General features: G+C 36.6%; 1 protein-coding gene across 1 annotated transcript; it reads right to left on the bottom strand.

The window, feature by feature from the left end:
• Nucleotides 1–2,394: 2,394 nt before the first annotated feature.
• On the bottom strand, nucleotides 2,395–15,115 carry sstr2a (somatostatin receptor 2a). The gene is made up of 2 exons (XM_088928089.1): nucleotides 14,520–15,115; nucleotides 2,395–10,191 (listed from the first exon to the last, which is right to left on the bottom strand). The coding sequence occupies exon 2, from the start codon at nucleotides 10,141–10,143 to the stop codon at nucleotides 9,019–9,021; it is 1,125 nt and encodes a 374-aa protein (XP_088784215.1). The 5' UTR covers nucleotides 10,144–10,191; nucleotides 14,520–15,115; the 3' UTR covers nucleotides 2,395–9,018.
• Nucleotides 15,116–16,413: the final 1,298 nt, after the last annotated feature.

The raw sequence follows: 16,413 nt of genomic DNA on the forward strand, positions 1-16,413 counted from the left end.
AAGGAATTTTCTAGTTATAATGACATATGCATTTCGTCCAGGCCTGTAATTATGCGGGTCCTATCCCTTGAGATAATCATTCTGAATTAACTCCACTTCGCCATGAAATGATCTGCCCTTTTCAAATGATGACACATTCATTAGAAGCAGACTTATCTAATCGATGCATGCAGTTAATAGACCTTGTAATTGTCACGCATTCAATGGTTTCTAAAATTACTGGGGAAACTACCTGCTTTGATGTGCCCTTGGATCTGTGCATCAGTATTTCCTTCCCAAAAATGTTGAGTGTGTTAAAGATAATTATACGAATAACCACACAAATCACTTGCATCTGTACAGCAGTTTCTTTTTATCCAGATGGATCCCAAAGTGCTTTATATAGAAGAGGGGACCTACTTTCTCAATCATCAGTACAGCACACCCATGGCAACCAATCTGTTGTAACAGTTTATAACAGTTTTTAGTTCTTCACGAGACAGTAGCATTTTTTACAATGCTGTAAGTTTGTTAATACGTCAGAACACAAAATATCAGGCCTAATATCTTGGTATCAAAATAAATTCATTGATGGTATAGAAAAATGTAACAAATTTTGAATTAACACCAAATCGTTAACTCTGTGAAAGCACTATAGATCGCCATGTTGTTGCAAACCTTGGTCTTGCCACATGTGAGAGCAGGAGTCCCCACGAATTGTGACGTGATGCTGCCCTTCCTGCTCGCTAGTCACTGTAATGACTAATGTAAAGGGATGTGCGAGCAAATAAAGTACAGGTTGTGCAGCAGATATATTACCGGGATCTGCATACATAGTTAACATGTAAGTTCCTTTTATCGGCAAAACCGTCTTGAAGTAAAGAACAATATTTCTGTTGGATTAAGAGAGATGTCATCACAAGTCTGCTTCTTTACAATGTCACAGGGCCGCTTCACCTCATCGGAGGTTTTGTTGCCTTGTTCTGTATCGCAGAACATGGCGGTGTGTATATGGGGACATTTTGTCAATTTGGTGATATAAATTGGAAGTTTTACAAGTTACTATTATCATTTTACATTTACCGTGGTTTGAAACACACTCATCAATGCTGAGCCCAGAATATAAAATTAGCTCTGCAGTTTCCCTCTAAGAGGTGAATTAAAAGGGGAATTTAGATTGGCTAGTCTCAAGGGGGATTTAGCCAGGACACAGGTGCCAGCACTCCAGCTACATTTAAATTAATTAATGTAAATTATCATGTAAGTCTAGCTTTCTAAAACATGAGAAAAAGCAAATAATATGGATCTAATTGCGAAGTCTTGTTTGTTTTTGCTAAGAAAACATCTGGGCTAAAATAAATAGAAGTTGAGTATTGCCTTATCTTGAGTGAAACTACAATCTGGGAAAATCATTACGTAAACCTACAGATGCCACAAGATGTGATTTTGGAATGAAATATTTATACATCATATACATCTTTCAGAATTCTGGATGCATAACGTTCTTTGTTTTTGCTAATTGAACTGTTTGCATTTGTTCAATAGGTGGCACTAGAAATTCAATAATAGGAGTTTAAATAAATAATGGGCTACAAACATCCCTGAGCATTGCACTTGGCTTGGTATCTTGCTGGAGTAGTCCTGGAAACCTTCCAGAGCAGAATAATGGATAGCACAAGGGACTACCTCTGCTCTTTTGACTTGCACATTTCCATCAAAGCATTAATGCATCGATGAAAGCCTGTCTTAAGTTTATTCAGGGATAAAAAATAACAGGTGTATCAGAAAAAGAGACTGAGCTGAGCAAAATATGCAAACATAAAAAACCCAATGAGCAGCAAGAGTGCCTCGACCCTGAGATACTGTCTGTCCACAGTTAAAGGGGAGCATAATAGCTGTTTAATATTTACATCGTACAGGTAAGCAGAAAACAATATCAGCCTGTGAGCATGACAAGGACTGTGAAGCAGGCAAACCTCAAATAAGTATGTTTTAATATTGCGATAAAGCAAACATCCAGACGCAGAACAGTTCTGGATGGTATTACAAATAATAAAAGAAACAGCAGCCACTTGGATTGCTGTTTGCTTGAGAATAGTATTGCTTACTAACAGTCTGGTATAAAATGAAGTTTTTCAGGGAAGAAAAGAGTAGCCAGACTCCAGAGCCTGTGCCTTGTGTAGTCTCTGAACATACTATATTAATTATGAGTCTGTAGTTATGATTCCAGCCTTAAGATCTCAAATATACAATTTTTTTCAGCTGTGCTTAACCTTGGTACTGGAAGTGCTGTAGCTTACCTCGTGATTTTTAGATTTGCTAGCTTGGGCAAATATCAGAAGTCCTTTCTGATAAATGTTGAACAAAGTCCTTTCTGATAAATGTAAAACTCCACAGGAAAAAGACACTCACAAACTGTAATATGCAGTGCCTTTTTATTTCCAACTAATAACAATCGTAATCATTTCACATATTTACAAAAGCAAAAACATTTGGCAGGAGCACATATCGGAGACAAGCAGAATTACAGTGTGTAAGTTCTTTTCACTGTACAGAAGCGCAGTTCAGTGTGTGATGAGCATTTGGCAGGAGTCAGTCAGGGGCTGAATGAGTCAGGGGCACAGAATGAACTACACAAGTTGTCCTTTCCCTGGAGCCTCTGCAGTGTGTCTCGGGCAGTGTGATTACAATTACAATTGTATTTTGTGAAATCAGAAAAAAATTGCTTTCTCCCTCATGTATGTTTTTGGCTATGTTAAATGCTCAGGCACTAATCTATATTTTCTTATTTCACTTCTGTCTGGTTGCACAATGTGAGTCTTACAGCTCTTATACATCTAATTGCTCATTGTTTTCATTTTCATTCATTGTTTCAATGTTCCCTTGTAAATGAGGCCAAAGTCTCAATAGTTTAAACCCTTAGCTTAATAAAACAAAATACAGCAATATTTTTTGTTTTAAAATCTTTCTCTATATATTGTACATATGTATTTAAAGTTTCTTAGATGAGTGGCGGGGTAATTTTCCATTTTATTTAAGCACGGTATGTCATATTTGAGCATTTACAGGGGTCCAAAGCTAGTCTTATGATCAAGTTAAACAATCTGGGAGGCTTGCATACCTCAATAACATAAGATTTCATTGGATATCTGCATGAAATGTGAACAAGCCAATAAAAACACATAAACATCTAATACTCCCATTGTCTTACAGACTTTAGATGGGATCAACAGCACTGTCTGCACAAATCAAGGTTGTTAATACAGTATACATACAGTATACAGTATGACATATGCTGTATGATTTTCTTGTATAATCTTTAATACATCAAAAATCATGCGGCATATTATATTACTATATATCGAGTTCTGTGCTCCACAATATAGTATGAATGAAGTATCTAATAAGCTAGGTAGTCTCCTGTAGAATGTAGTTACCACCTTTCCTACATCCTTTAGAGCGTGGAATGGAAAATAGAAGAGGGAGAAATAAAGTAATCTTTTATTTTATTTCCCATATATATAGCATATCAATTTTGGGTTGACCGAAAAAAAAGTTATTATTTTAAACACTGAAACACAACATTTTTAAATATTTTCTGCTATAACATTTGGCCCGTTAAAAACGGACAGCTAAAAATGACAATTATTCCAACAGTTTCAAAAGAAAGTTTATATAAGAAAAGTGGTATTTTACAAAATATTGCAGAGTGCTACAGGGAATCGGGTACTTCTGATGTGTTGCTGGAAATAAAAACAGATTCTGAAAAAGAATTTTGATTATGATCAGGAAAATTTGAAAATTCATTTGTGGATCTCGATACCCTGTATGTGATGTGCAAAATAAAGAGAAGTCTTTTAAAATCAAAATCCATAGAGATACTATGATAAACCTAGGGCATGTTGCTTACCGTCAGCTGTCAGAATAACAGATTTGTCCTTATCTAAATCTAAAATGTATGAGTTCCGCTCCACAAGGGCTTAAACCAATATTAGCTTTCCCCAAAGGCTTTCTATCCTAATCCAGCTGACATCCTGTCTGTAAATTGTGTGATTCCTTTAAGTGTGGTGCATTAAACCATGAAAGAATAATAAAAACAGAGATGAAAGGAGAGAAGTAAACATGTCCTGTCTGGTTAGATCACAGACCTGGCCAAGTTCTGAAATGAAGTCAACACAAGTAATAGGTTCTGTATTATAAATGTTCCATACATATGCATAAAGTGCTCATTTCCCACTCCACTGTTCTGATGTATGCCATTTGCACACTAATAATGAAGCTTTGAGAGATTTGAACAAAACCAAGATATTTTCACATTCTGAATCTTTGCTCTGCTTTGATGCTAAAAGCCTGTACATAATCGCGGACAAATCTTTGTTCTCTTGTGTGTGAATGCATTTTCAGCATCAAAATACACAATGAAATGTTTACAATATGAGTGCAATTTACTTTTTGGTTCACTCATAGATCCTGTGAAAATCCTAATAATCTGGTGCTTTTATGTTGATGTTTTTGTTGGTCCCGTAGTTTCTACTGAGAAGGAAAATCTTCAGTCCAGAACCAAGGCAATGCCGTTTATATACTTAAGGACTGAGAGTCCAAGTATAATGAAAATTAAAAATGATAAGTACAGATGGGGTCAACCCAGGGGACTAGTTCATACTTACTAGTAACACCTAGTCAGGAGGAGAATTCATTTAGGATTAGGAATGGAAAACACTTCATTACACAAACAACTGCGGGTATCCAGGCCCAATCCTTGGCCCTTTTTTTAATTGCCACAGTCCTCTGGCTTTTAAAACTAGTTTTTGTTCCTATGGTGATGGAGGGAAATATAAATAAATAGAATTGCCAGCCCTGCAATGATTTTTTTGCAATCTTGGAGCCAAATGGTAAATATTAAAGTCAATGTTTTTCCTTGAGGCTCAGTTTTTATATAAACTTATCACTCTATTAATTATTTTAGAAAAAGTATCTATATAAATATATGTAGATGTAAAATACATCTGGATCTCGATGGAACATTCCTGGTGGTATTTTGATCAGAGAGAAGCAGGACAGTCTTCCTGGAGGATGAGGAGGAGAGGAGGAAGGAGGACCCTGGGCGAGATGGGAGAAGGACAGAGAGAAGAATAAGGCCTCTGGGTAAGAGGAAGGAGGAGATCGGCAGAGACTGGATTCTGTACTGGACTTTAAACAATGAATGCTTCTGTTTGAGAGTTGGAAGCAGAGCTGCTGTTTGACCTGATAAGGAGATAAAGAAGAAATCTAATAAGAGTACTAAAGAGGGGTTAGGCTGTTTTTGCAACATAAAAAATGTTCCTGTTCAGTTCACTTCTGTGTCCAACTGCTTTGTATACTTATATCCTACTTGTTTACATGGCACAGGTATTCTGTTCCTCTGGGATATATAAATATATATAGACTGGTACAGTATGTAGAATTCTCCCATGACATGAATGTTAATAGTAGTAAAAAGTGTTAGTTTGTTTTTATATTAAAAAAAGAGAAATATTGCAGCATTTCAGTCAGCTGCACTCACTGGCATGTAGCACTCTGCTGTCTCCAACTCAGCTTCATTACAAATGATTTCTTAATAAGTTTCTATTAAAATATATTCTTTGAGCTTAACTAAAGTGAAGAAGCACTTGCAGTGTGCGATGATTTTTAGAAGGATTTTAGGATTTACAATTAGGTTTTTCCAGGCAATGCACTTTTTTAAAAAAAAAGGCAGATTAACAAGCAATTTCAAAAAGATTAAATAAACAATAAATACAAACAACATATACATTAAAGCAGATATTGAACAGCAAGCTTCGAGACAGAACATGGAGCTCAATGCATTTAAATGCAATGCATTATCATTAATGTTTTCAATTACTAGAGATGGAAAGAGCATATTGTGTAAAGTCTTATGTTGCTTGCAACAATCAAATAATTTAAGCATGTTTTCACAATTAGAGGTAAAGAATTTTACACCAACCCAAGAGCAGGATGTAGCCGGAGAAACAGAATAATGATGAATGCAGGAAAACAGGTCATACTCTCAAGTCTATTATGATAATTTCCAGACACAAAAACACAATAATTGTGTAAACAATAGGCAACAATGCGGAAGGGGGGGAATGGAGCAAAACAAAAAAGTGATGATTCTGGATTTCCTTGAGGGAGGAGTACCAGACAATAAAAGGCACAATTTACAAGTTGTAGGTCCCTGCCATTTATCAAAGTTCGGCAGAATAGTTGACAAATAGTTGTTAAGTAGGAACGCTGCACTCAAGAGCACATGTTCTAGCCCTTCACAAATATTAGAGGGATTGGGAGGAGAAAGAGAACTGAACTTGCAAAGTGTTTTTACTGAGTGAACTAGATCTCTACTAGAACAACCTATGCTAACATAACTATGGAAGTCCTGTTCTTCAACATTATTTCTCCTTTCTGTTGTTTTTTGAGGAGACCATCTCAGGGACATGAGAACACAACAGTACATTTTGGGCTGGAACATTCTTTTATACCTTTAGTACACAAGCTTGTACAAAAACATCTTTCCACATTGCCAGCCTCTCCACACCCAGAAAGATGGCCTAAAACTTCCAGCTTCCCATAAAAAGTCAAAAGCTAGACAAAGATGTAAATATACTGTACATCATAGAGTGAATCACAATCGGCACTGTCTTTCTGTTGGTTTCTTTTCCTGTCCACACTTTCAGTTTCTTCTGGTTTAAACTCATCTTTTAACAGAAAATCAGTAAGATATTAACCAAATTCTACTTATCATACAAGTGCTTTATATACATGGAGTATTTTACACTTGTCACCTCAGGACAGACTACATTTTTAGGACTAGATTTTAAAAGAGAATGTTCACCCACAGCGAGGAGATAGAGGTTTGTGGTTACATCTTTTTAGAAATGTAGCCATATGTATAATACCAATAGCAACAATCCATCTATTTTCAATCTGCTGTGGAGAGGTCACCAGCGAATAGCAATAATATCAAAGGAAATAAAGTGGCCTACTTGTATAGTATCAATAGCATTTAAGCCCTGTGGCATCATTTATTCCTTTTTATCAAAGTACATTTTTTGTTGACTTTGTGCTTGATAAATTCTTTGCACATTTTGATCCTCTATTCCAGACTGATTCTCTCTCGGAGGCCCTTTATTTTGATGTTTAAAAATCACATCCATTAGCATTATTATAATAATACTTTGCAAGTTCCTCAGTATTCTGAGAGACAGAATAATCACTATTTTTCTACAGAGTTAAAGGATTAAAAGCTAACAGTTGACAGTATAAGTTACAATCAAGTTTTCCACGTATGCTTTTTAATTTAAATAAGCATTTTAAAGTTGTGTTTATAAGCATAGTGTACATGTAAAATAACAAAAAGGCTGTTTTATAATAATGGATACAGTGTAACTTATCACTCCACATTAATCCCAAACATTGCTCTATGAATTGCTCGGGATGGATCAATATATTGACAAACATCAGAAAACTATGCACAAAAAAACAAAACTTTTGTGTTTAAAAAAGAATGCTATTGCTTTGCTTTTAGATACATGATCATGATTAAATAACATCTATACAGCTTTAACAGGAGAATTGCAGTTTTTACTGTTGTGTGTAATTACTAGGGATTTAATTTTCCCAGATGTTAATTGTTATTAATGGCAAATTAGAGCAGCCCTAACTGAGAATGGAATTTTAATCTAAACGTTATTCCACATTGCAGTACTGGTTGTATAGTCTGGTTCAAGAATTTAATCCAGATAGCAGGTGAGCTCATTTGTACATTGCCAAAAGGCTTGGATCACCTGGCAAAATTAATCAGCTGCTACATGTAACCATAGAACAGCACCAGGACACGCACATTGAATTGCTAATACTTGAAATGCGTCAATGTTATATTTAATAATTCCAGATGGTCACTGCAGTCTAACACAGGCTGGAGGTAGCGTCTCCTGCCCAGGATAAAAATGTGGATTTCCACAACATGAGCAACTAACTTTGGTAATGAAGTAAGGTGCACCTGAAAAAGAGCATTTTCTACTACAAAACAAGATGACAGCACATTCTAATGTCTTGTGAAAAAAGTGTCAGATAACAGACCAAGTACAGCCCTACTGCAGTAACAGAACACAAATGGTTGTCAAAAGGTAATACCCTTTCTAGGTTTCATCAAATGCTTTTAACCTGAATTACACGCCTCAGCAGTATGAGTAACAGTGGCAGATTAAACCAGAACAATGCACCATAACACAGACCCACAGGCAAAGTAAAATGCTGCACCCTTCAGATGTCCATGACACTAACAGTAGAAATTAGAGCCACTTCATGGATACAGTAGTGTTTCTTATTGTTGGAATAAGTGTTGGAAATCTCTTCTGCTGTGATAGTGCTACTGTATTCTTTAAAATAGAAGAAATATTTAAAAATATATTTTTGTCTTCCACAGAGGGGCCTGAGATAAAAACCCAAAATAATGAATATCTCTATAAATGAATTTGCAGTACTGAGAACATTTTTTCTATTAAATTGACATTCTTTTCTTAAGATACCTCTATAATGCTTAAATATTTCTGAACGTTAGAAAGACTAAACTTCCAAAATTGCTATTACTGCTTTACATTCAGTGAAAGAAGTTTTCATTGTGCAGTCCGTGATTTCTGAATGATCAAGACTCACCTCTCCGTATAAACAGTAAAAAGCAGTACGGGTGAATAAATTATTAATCTTTCTTTCTAAATAAGTTAAAATGTCTGTGTTGAAACCCATAACCTCCTACTGTCCTTGGGAAAAAGTATTACACAACCACAGGGTACAGGACCATTCACATCGGACACAGCTTATTCGGTGTGCACTGTTGCCTGGTGCATCAGACACAAAGGCTTCAAAGTGTCCCAGAGTACCACTGTGTGCAGTAAGTGTACAGCAAGTCTTCCATCACTAAAGTTCTGACACTTAATCAACCATTTCCATACTGGTGGTGGGAGGGGGGGAAACATATTTTAAACTTAGCAATCCTCCATTCACTCAGATGCTGGTCTGCAGGTCTCCATTTAGCAGTGTGCTTTGAGTGTCCGTGGCATCATTCATCATCCGGGTCTTGTCCTGCCGACTGTCGCTCCTGTCTATATCATCCAGGCCTCCCACCTTCTTAAGACACAGGACATTCTGAAAGCTCTTCTTGAAGTTCTCAGACAAGAAGGCATAGAGGATGGGGTTTGCACAGCTGTTGGCATAGCCCAGGACCACCACAAAATCGAAGGTGGTCTTAAGCATGGGTGTGGTGTTAATGGTGCCGGTCACAGAGGTGACATTGAAGACGTAGAATGGTAGCCAGCAAAACACAAAAACAGCCACCACAATGGAGACCATCCTTGTGACCTTCCTCTCTGACTTCTTCCTCTTTGACGATCCCACCCGGATTCCCGAGGACTTCACCTTGATGATAATGAGCAGGTAGCAGAGGCAGATGACCATCAGGGGCAGAAAGAACCCAAGGAAGAAGGTGTAGAACATGAAGCCTGTGTAATAGGCCTCTGGCGGATTGGGCCAAATTATGGTGCAGCTGCTTGTGTTGTTCTTTGTCAGCAAGCCACTGTAGATAATAATAGGCAGATTGACAAGCAGAGAGATCCCCCAGACTGCCAAGTTGATCATCTTGGCCATGCGGGGCTTCCTCCACTTGGTGGACTTGATGGGATGAACCACGGCCAGGTACCTGTCGATGCTCATCACTGTCAGGCAGAAGATACTGGTGAACTGATTTAGTCCATCCACTGTCATCACTATGCGGCAGAGGACTTGGCCAAAGGGCCAGTGGACAAGTGCGAGCTGTATGGCAAAGAAGGGCAACCCCAGCATGAAGAGCTCATCCGCGATGGCCAAGTTGAGGATATAGATGTTGGTGACGGTCTTCATCTTGGCATAGCGTAGGATGACGTAGATGACCAAGGTGTTTCCGCAAAGCCCCACTGCACACACCACAAAATACATGAACGTGATGACCATGGTGGTTGTCTTGTCGAAGTTGTGGTCTGGAAAGATTTCAGTCTTGCCTCCTGTGTTGTTCGTAGACTCATTTCCCATGATTAAGCCATCATACATCCAGGGGTCTGTTAGGTTTGGGAATGCAGAGAAAGTCTCAGGATCCATTTTGCCTATTTCCTTCAGTTGTTTATATACTTCATGTATGACATTGGCCTAGGAATTAGGTAAGAAACAAGATCGTTAATACAATATGACATAAAGTTGGTTAAGTAAATATCCAGAATCTGACATATTTTCACTTTGCTTTAGCAAACTGATATACCAGTGGACATTCGTAAGCATGTATGCCTTCTGATGCTTTTTAGACTTTTATAACCAAATTAAGATGCATTCTCTTACTCGCTATATATATGGGAAGGTAACTGTAAGAAGATTAGGAATTATGAAAACCTTAACTGGGCTGGTAAACCACAAGGTTTAACCCTAAGGCCCTATCACTTTATGAGAAGACTGATAAGTTGCCTGATCACTCAACAGTCTTTAATGCTGGTGTAAAACAATTAAGTCAATAAACGACTTCCATAAAAGCTACAGGTTATAAGACCAAGTGGAATATATATGGAAAGGCTGATATAATGTAAATATTTCAAGGTAAAGTGTGGTACTGATTTCCCTGCAGAAGGTCTTTATATCATGTGGCAAACCCTAATGTGTTGATATTCTCTATAGTTGTACTCAATTTTGGTCACTACTCTACCAAAATGATGCTGCTAATCTGGAAAGACTTTAAAAAATGTGATGTATGGATAGATCAAAGAAAACCTATAAGTTTTGCATGAGTAAGTTATTTCATTCAAGTGCTCTAGATATTAAAAGTTATTGACAAAAGCCTAATCTGCACACGACTAAAATCAATTTATTAACAGTGGGTTTCTGAATTTTTACTAATATTGGTGCAATTAAGGGTTGAGGAAATTGCTCTTTTTCATTTTATTCCAAACTGGTTTTTCAGAGCTCTGACATGGTGTATCTTTTTAATTGACTGTGTTTCTGTTGGTTAGATTTGATACAAACATTTCCAGTATCTTTTCCTTCTATTTAGAATTTTAATGTTAATGTGCTTTTTGATTTTATTTTGTCTTGCTCGTGTAGGGGAAAATAATATTTACATCTGTCTAGTAGTTGTTAACAGATTATTTCTGCCAAGCACAACTTGTGTGGAGTTTATATGTTATACCTGTGTTTGTATGGATTTTCAGGTGCAAAATGCAAATGACATGCAGGTTAGGTTAGACTGGCTACTCTAAATTCTCCTTCTGAGTTTTGTCCCCTTGGGAAAGGTGTCTAAGGATCCCACCTTGCATCTCTCTCATGAATGAGCCCATAGAACCAACCGGGTATTGATTTCCTATAGTTCCTATATTTCCATGCATCTGTTTCCAGATCAAACACTTCTTACTAGTTCCTTTTCTTTGTCCACTTCAAAGCATTTTTGTTCAGTGAACCTATTATGTAAAACCTATATTAAACAGTGTAATACAGGGGCACAGGTACAGTATATAAAATATTATATTAATCAGTGAGGATTAACACAGAGGATTAAACACTCTCTTTTCAACTTAATTATGGTTTCATCAATATTAACCAGCATACAACCTTTATAGAATAATCTGATGTCAATTTTTTATGATGTTATTTCCCAGTTCTGTTTTGTAGCAGTGGGATTTATACCGTGACATTTTTATTTTCTTCTTGATGTTAACAGTCTACAAGTGGTACTGTACATATCAAAATCTGCACCATAATCACAGCCTTTAACTATCTATGAATTATGTAGAAACTAAGAACAAAGGCTATACCAGAAGAATTCAAACACAGATACTTTTATTGTTTTCTTGATTACCCTTAATTAAAAAAAATACTTAATGCTAAATACTTTAGATTTTAAATAAATGGCAGTTTATCTGCAGAGATAAGCAGCGGAATCAGCATATCAGAGGAGTATGACCAACACTTAAAGATTCTAATCACGTATGGCAAAATAGATTTATTTTAGGATGATGCTTACAGAAGAATAAAAAATGATCAACATGATTTTACTGCAATTTCAGTGCTGAATGTTTAATAGAAAACAAATTGGTAGTGAATAGAGTACTGTATAATGGAACTGCTGATTCTCAAATCACATACAAGTGAAACTCAATGAATTGCTTTCTTTATGACATTGCATAAATAAGATGAAGAGAGGGTCTTCTTTATATATACTTATGTCTGTATATCAGCAGGCAATGTTAATTATATTATTAATATTAGTAGTACAAGAGTGAATACTTCAATATTTAAAATTAAACAATGTAATAGATTATTCTGGTTGTGTGGATATTTCTTAGCATTGTTTTGATAAAGGACTGGTTTCATGAGTGTACAAAGAAACTTATTCCAATTAGTAGCAGTTATCATTAAGTAATTATACAATGAATAAGGTAAAGGCAACAGTATGAACTGGGAGTCTCTAATTGATATGCCTGGTTTAGCTCAGGCAACCTTGCAAGTGAAAACTACAGGCATCTGTCAGTGGTATGGCAGCTCTCTTAAGCTATAGTAAATGAGGGATATAGAAGGAAATGGTATACTAGCTCATGATTTTATCATTGTAGAAATAGAAAATGATTCTCAGATTAGAGAAAACATACCATTAGTGCGCTGCAGTATTTCTTTTGCATAGAGTACACAGTTGTAGAGATCTGGAAAATAACTGCTGCAGGCTAAATTTGAGGGCTTTTCTGATGTATGTTCGAGGTAGTGATCTGCACTGATTGCTTTTTTTTAAATGTGTGCCATGGGATCTATAAATCTCCTGGGAGAAGACAAGACTATTTGCATTCATTCTCCACTCCCACTGACAAGCATAATTTAGAGAATTGACTTAAGATCTGCTTAACATAACGTTTTTTATTTGAGAATTTCAGGACAATACCGTATATATATATCAAGTCAAGGTATTACTTATTCTAATTAAAGGCAAACATAGCTTAGTAAAAATCTTCCTGTACGTACTGTATTCTCGTTAAACCATCCTTTTCATGCAAATATATGCACTTTCAAAAATATTTCAAAAGTTTACCAGAAAAGAAAGAATATTATATAGTATAATGAACACAGTATGAGTTAGATTGTAATAAATTACACTTAAGAGATACAGAACAAAAATTATGGTTTAAGAGAATACAAGACATATGGAACTTGGAACCCTCAAAGTGGCTTATTCTGAAGTAAGCAATTGTATTAGAAACATAGTACAGAACCTTCTGGTGCGTAATGATGACTCAGGGTCTTACTAACATAAAAACGTCTGCCCATTTGTAGCCTATTATCTAGATATGACTGCACTATGTTCAATTTATGCTCCAGTAACACCAAAAACAGAACCTAATGCACTATTTGATTGATGTAATACCAAAACGTTCAAGAAATGGTGGAAAAAAAACCTACCCAAATAGTATCAGTTTTTGTACCAGAAATATCCATGATTTTTAAGAGATTAGAAAGCGGTTTGTAATAATTTAAGTGCAGTATAAAAGTAAAGACGATTACTATCAGTAAACCAGGAAAAGAGTGACCAGACTTAGAAACAGTGGTCTATGAAATCGACCGTCTAAACCGCATCTTCAGCGACTGATAATTTTCAAGTCCAGACAATTGCATTCAAGTCCTTGGTAGTATGATCCAAAAAAGTCCAGACTTAATCAAACCAGTGCATTGTAACTCTTTGTGAGGTTGTGAGGTTGTATTATTATTGTTTTTCATCCGTTAGATAGAATCTTAAATATATTTCAGAACAATAAGATGACGCACGAAATTCATTTTCAAGATTATTTTATCAGCCTTTGAAAAATAAAACTGTCATGCATTTCTAACCAGAAAATTTCACACAGAGCGCGCAAAAAAACTAAGAGTAAAGTATATAGTCTAACCCCATGTGTCATAACCTATTGAATCATTAATGAACAGGTTTTACTTTTACATTTAATTGCATCTTATACAACGAAGATGTCGTGCAATGAAATAACATGGACACTTAAAAGCGAAAAACCTTCTTAAATTCTCACTTGTACATTCCATTCTTAAAACCTTACCTGAGAATGGTATATAAATGTATTCTCTGTTGCGATTCATTTCAAAGCATTATGTCAAGCCAAGCCATTGCAGTGAACTACGGTACAATACTAAAACTGTCAGTAAAATGAAGTAGTCTTGGTTCAGTTATAACTGAAATAAAATTCAAAAGATTCTTTTGTCCACGAACGTAGTAGTATGACATCTCAACTAAATAGCACTTCGAAATTAGTTATGTGCGCTCCTACAGTAAGTGAACATATTGCGGAGGCTGAGGAAAATAAAGGAAAGAATTGAGCAAAGCCTGCATTTGAAGGTATGTTAATTTCACCATAGCAACAGAAAAAAAATCGTTCAGTACATGCTGACAAGTGTTAAAGTGAGAAGTTACAGCCACAATAAAAGTGCTTTATTCAACTTCTTACCTTTAGTTAAAAGGATGCAAAACCCTCTTGCCACATGGAATCCATTCTAGTGAGGAAAAAATATACATTGAACATTTTTTGGTTGGTTAACAGTTATGGAAAAGCCAAAAAATCCGAAGAATGCCAGCATTCTGCCTTCAAATCCCTAAGGTTCTATGTATTCTACTTTATCATACACCTGTGCGCTAAAAGCTCGTATTATAACACTAAAGAAGGATTTCTTCGAAGTGGTACGCTATTGCCAAGAAAAAAAGTAACAAGTGCTCTTCCCTGAAAAAAATGTCAAAGTCACTATTTGTTTCCGAACATATCTTGCCGGTCTAAATGAATATAACCAGATAGCCGTTAAAAGCTCGGAGCCAAAAGAGACTCGTCGTTCTGCACCGAAGCCGCCTGTACCCAAAGCCTTTTTGATCTGAAGACGTTCCTTCTATGCTGCCGTGTGAAGAAGGGGAGCGATAGCGCGCTCATCTCATTTTACTACCTGATGCCATCAGGAGAGTGCACTGGGAAACAGCTGTGGGCTGCTTCTGCGGTACAGTAGGTTCCAGCTTGAAACGCAGATGGAGCTACCGGCACGATGTCCCTAGCCTCATCTGTTTCCAGAGCACCAGAGCCTTCACAGTTCGTCTTGACGTCAGGTTTTCGGGGGACGCTCGATCACCTGCTGCAGAAGCAAATACATTTTATAGGTCTTTTGGGGGTGGGGTGCACACAGTTGTCCAAACGCTGCGGCTTAATTCCTTTTCAGCTCCCCCCCCCAAAAAAAAACATTTATTTGTAAATATCAGTTATTTATTTCATTCTCAAGGCTTAACAACGCAAATTCTTAACTATCTCTGCAGTTCGTTTAACACATTTTTTTAAAACGGGTAACAGATTTGCGGTTCATATGTGATCATAATCGCGAATTAACCGTCCTAAACTTAAAACACTACTGTTCTCATTACATTTTTCTATTTTTATATAATGTCCACCAACACAGAAAACGATTAAATAATGTGGTCAAACAGCAGTGTAGGAGGATTGTGTGGTACCACGAATTAGTGAGCCATGTCTCCTCTTGATTTTCTCAGTATTTGCAGTACATTCTGATACACCCAAATATCCAAGATTTATAGTGCTACTGCACAATGTACGACATATTTGGTCTGAAAGGGGCTGCATTTATATACACAAACGTTTTCTCAAGAAAAACGTAATGAAAATCAGACAAAAAAACCCATGAAATCCAGTGAAGAAGTGACTCCAGACTGCAGTTAACAGTTGTTTGTGTGACTGAGTTTAGAAACAGCAATAGATGAGTATTTGAAATAGTTTGAAAAAGTACAGTTCACACAGTATTGTATGAATGTGTTTGCTTTTCGTTGCTAATTGATTAATACTGACTGGTCAGTTATTTTCCCCATATACTGTATATGACTTCAATAAGAGAGTGGATGGTGCCCCATTCTTCACTCATTAATTGAACAATAGGGGGCACCATTGCCTGGCAAGCTTATGGTTGTTTAGCAGAATGCAATTCAGAACCCATAATGGCTTATCCATTATAATGCCTCCATTTGAGTCTAGGAAATATGTGCCATAGAAATCTTGTGATCCTGCACCCTCTAAGCTGCAAAACCCATCCTTGCACTTTGGCTACAAGATCCATACAGGAAAAGCCACTGGAATGGCCAAGGACGTTATTTCCCTGAAGGTCAAATTGGCACATTTCCCACTCGTTTCAGTGCAAGAGTACTTTTCCCTGAAGAGAAAGTGCCTTTTGTCTTCTCCATCCTAAGCTGTGGTGTTGATCAGAGGTTTTGACATGAATGCCCTTGGTCCATCAGTGTTTTGTTTCTTCATTCACTGTACTGTACATGGGTTTTAACAGCCCTTTACAATTTAATTT

This window comes from Atractosteus spatula, chromosome 11 (assembly GCF_055471065.1).
Source record: "Atractosteus spatula isolate fAtrSpa1 chromosome 11, fAtrSpa1.hap1, whole genome shotgun sequence".
Taxonomy (NCBI): Eukaryota; Metazoa; Chordata; class Actinopteri; order Semionotiformes; family Lepisosteidae; genus Atractosteus; species Atractosteus spatula.

Bases quoted from the DNA above. Each gene is read 5' to 3' on its own strand.
- sstr2a (XM_088928089.1), bottom strand. From the start codon at position 10,143: ATGGATCCTGAGACTTTCTCTGCATTCCCAAACCTAACAGACCCCTGG.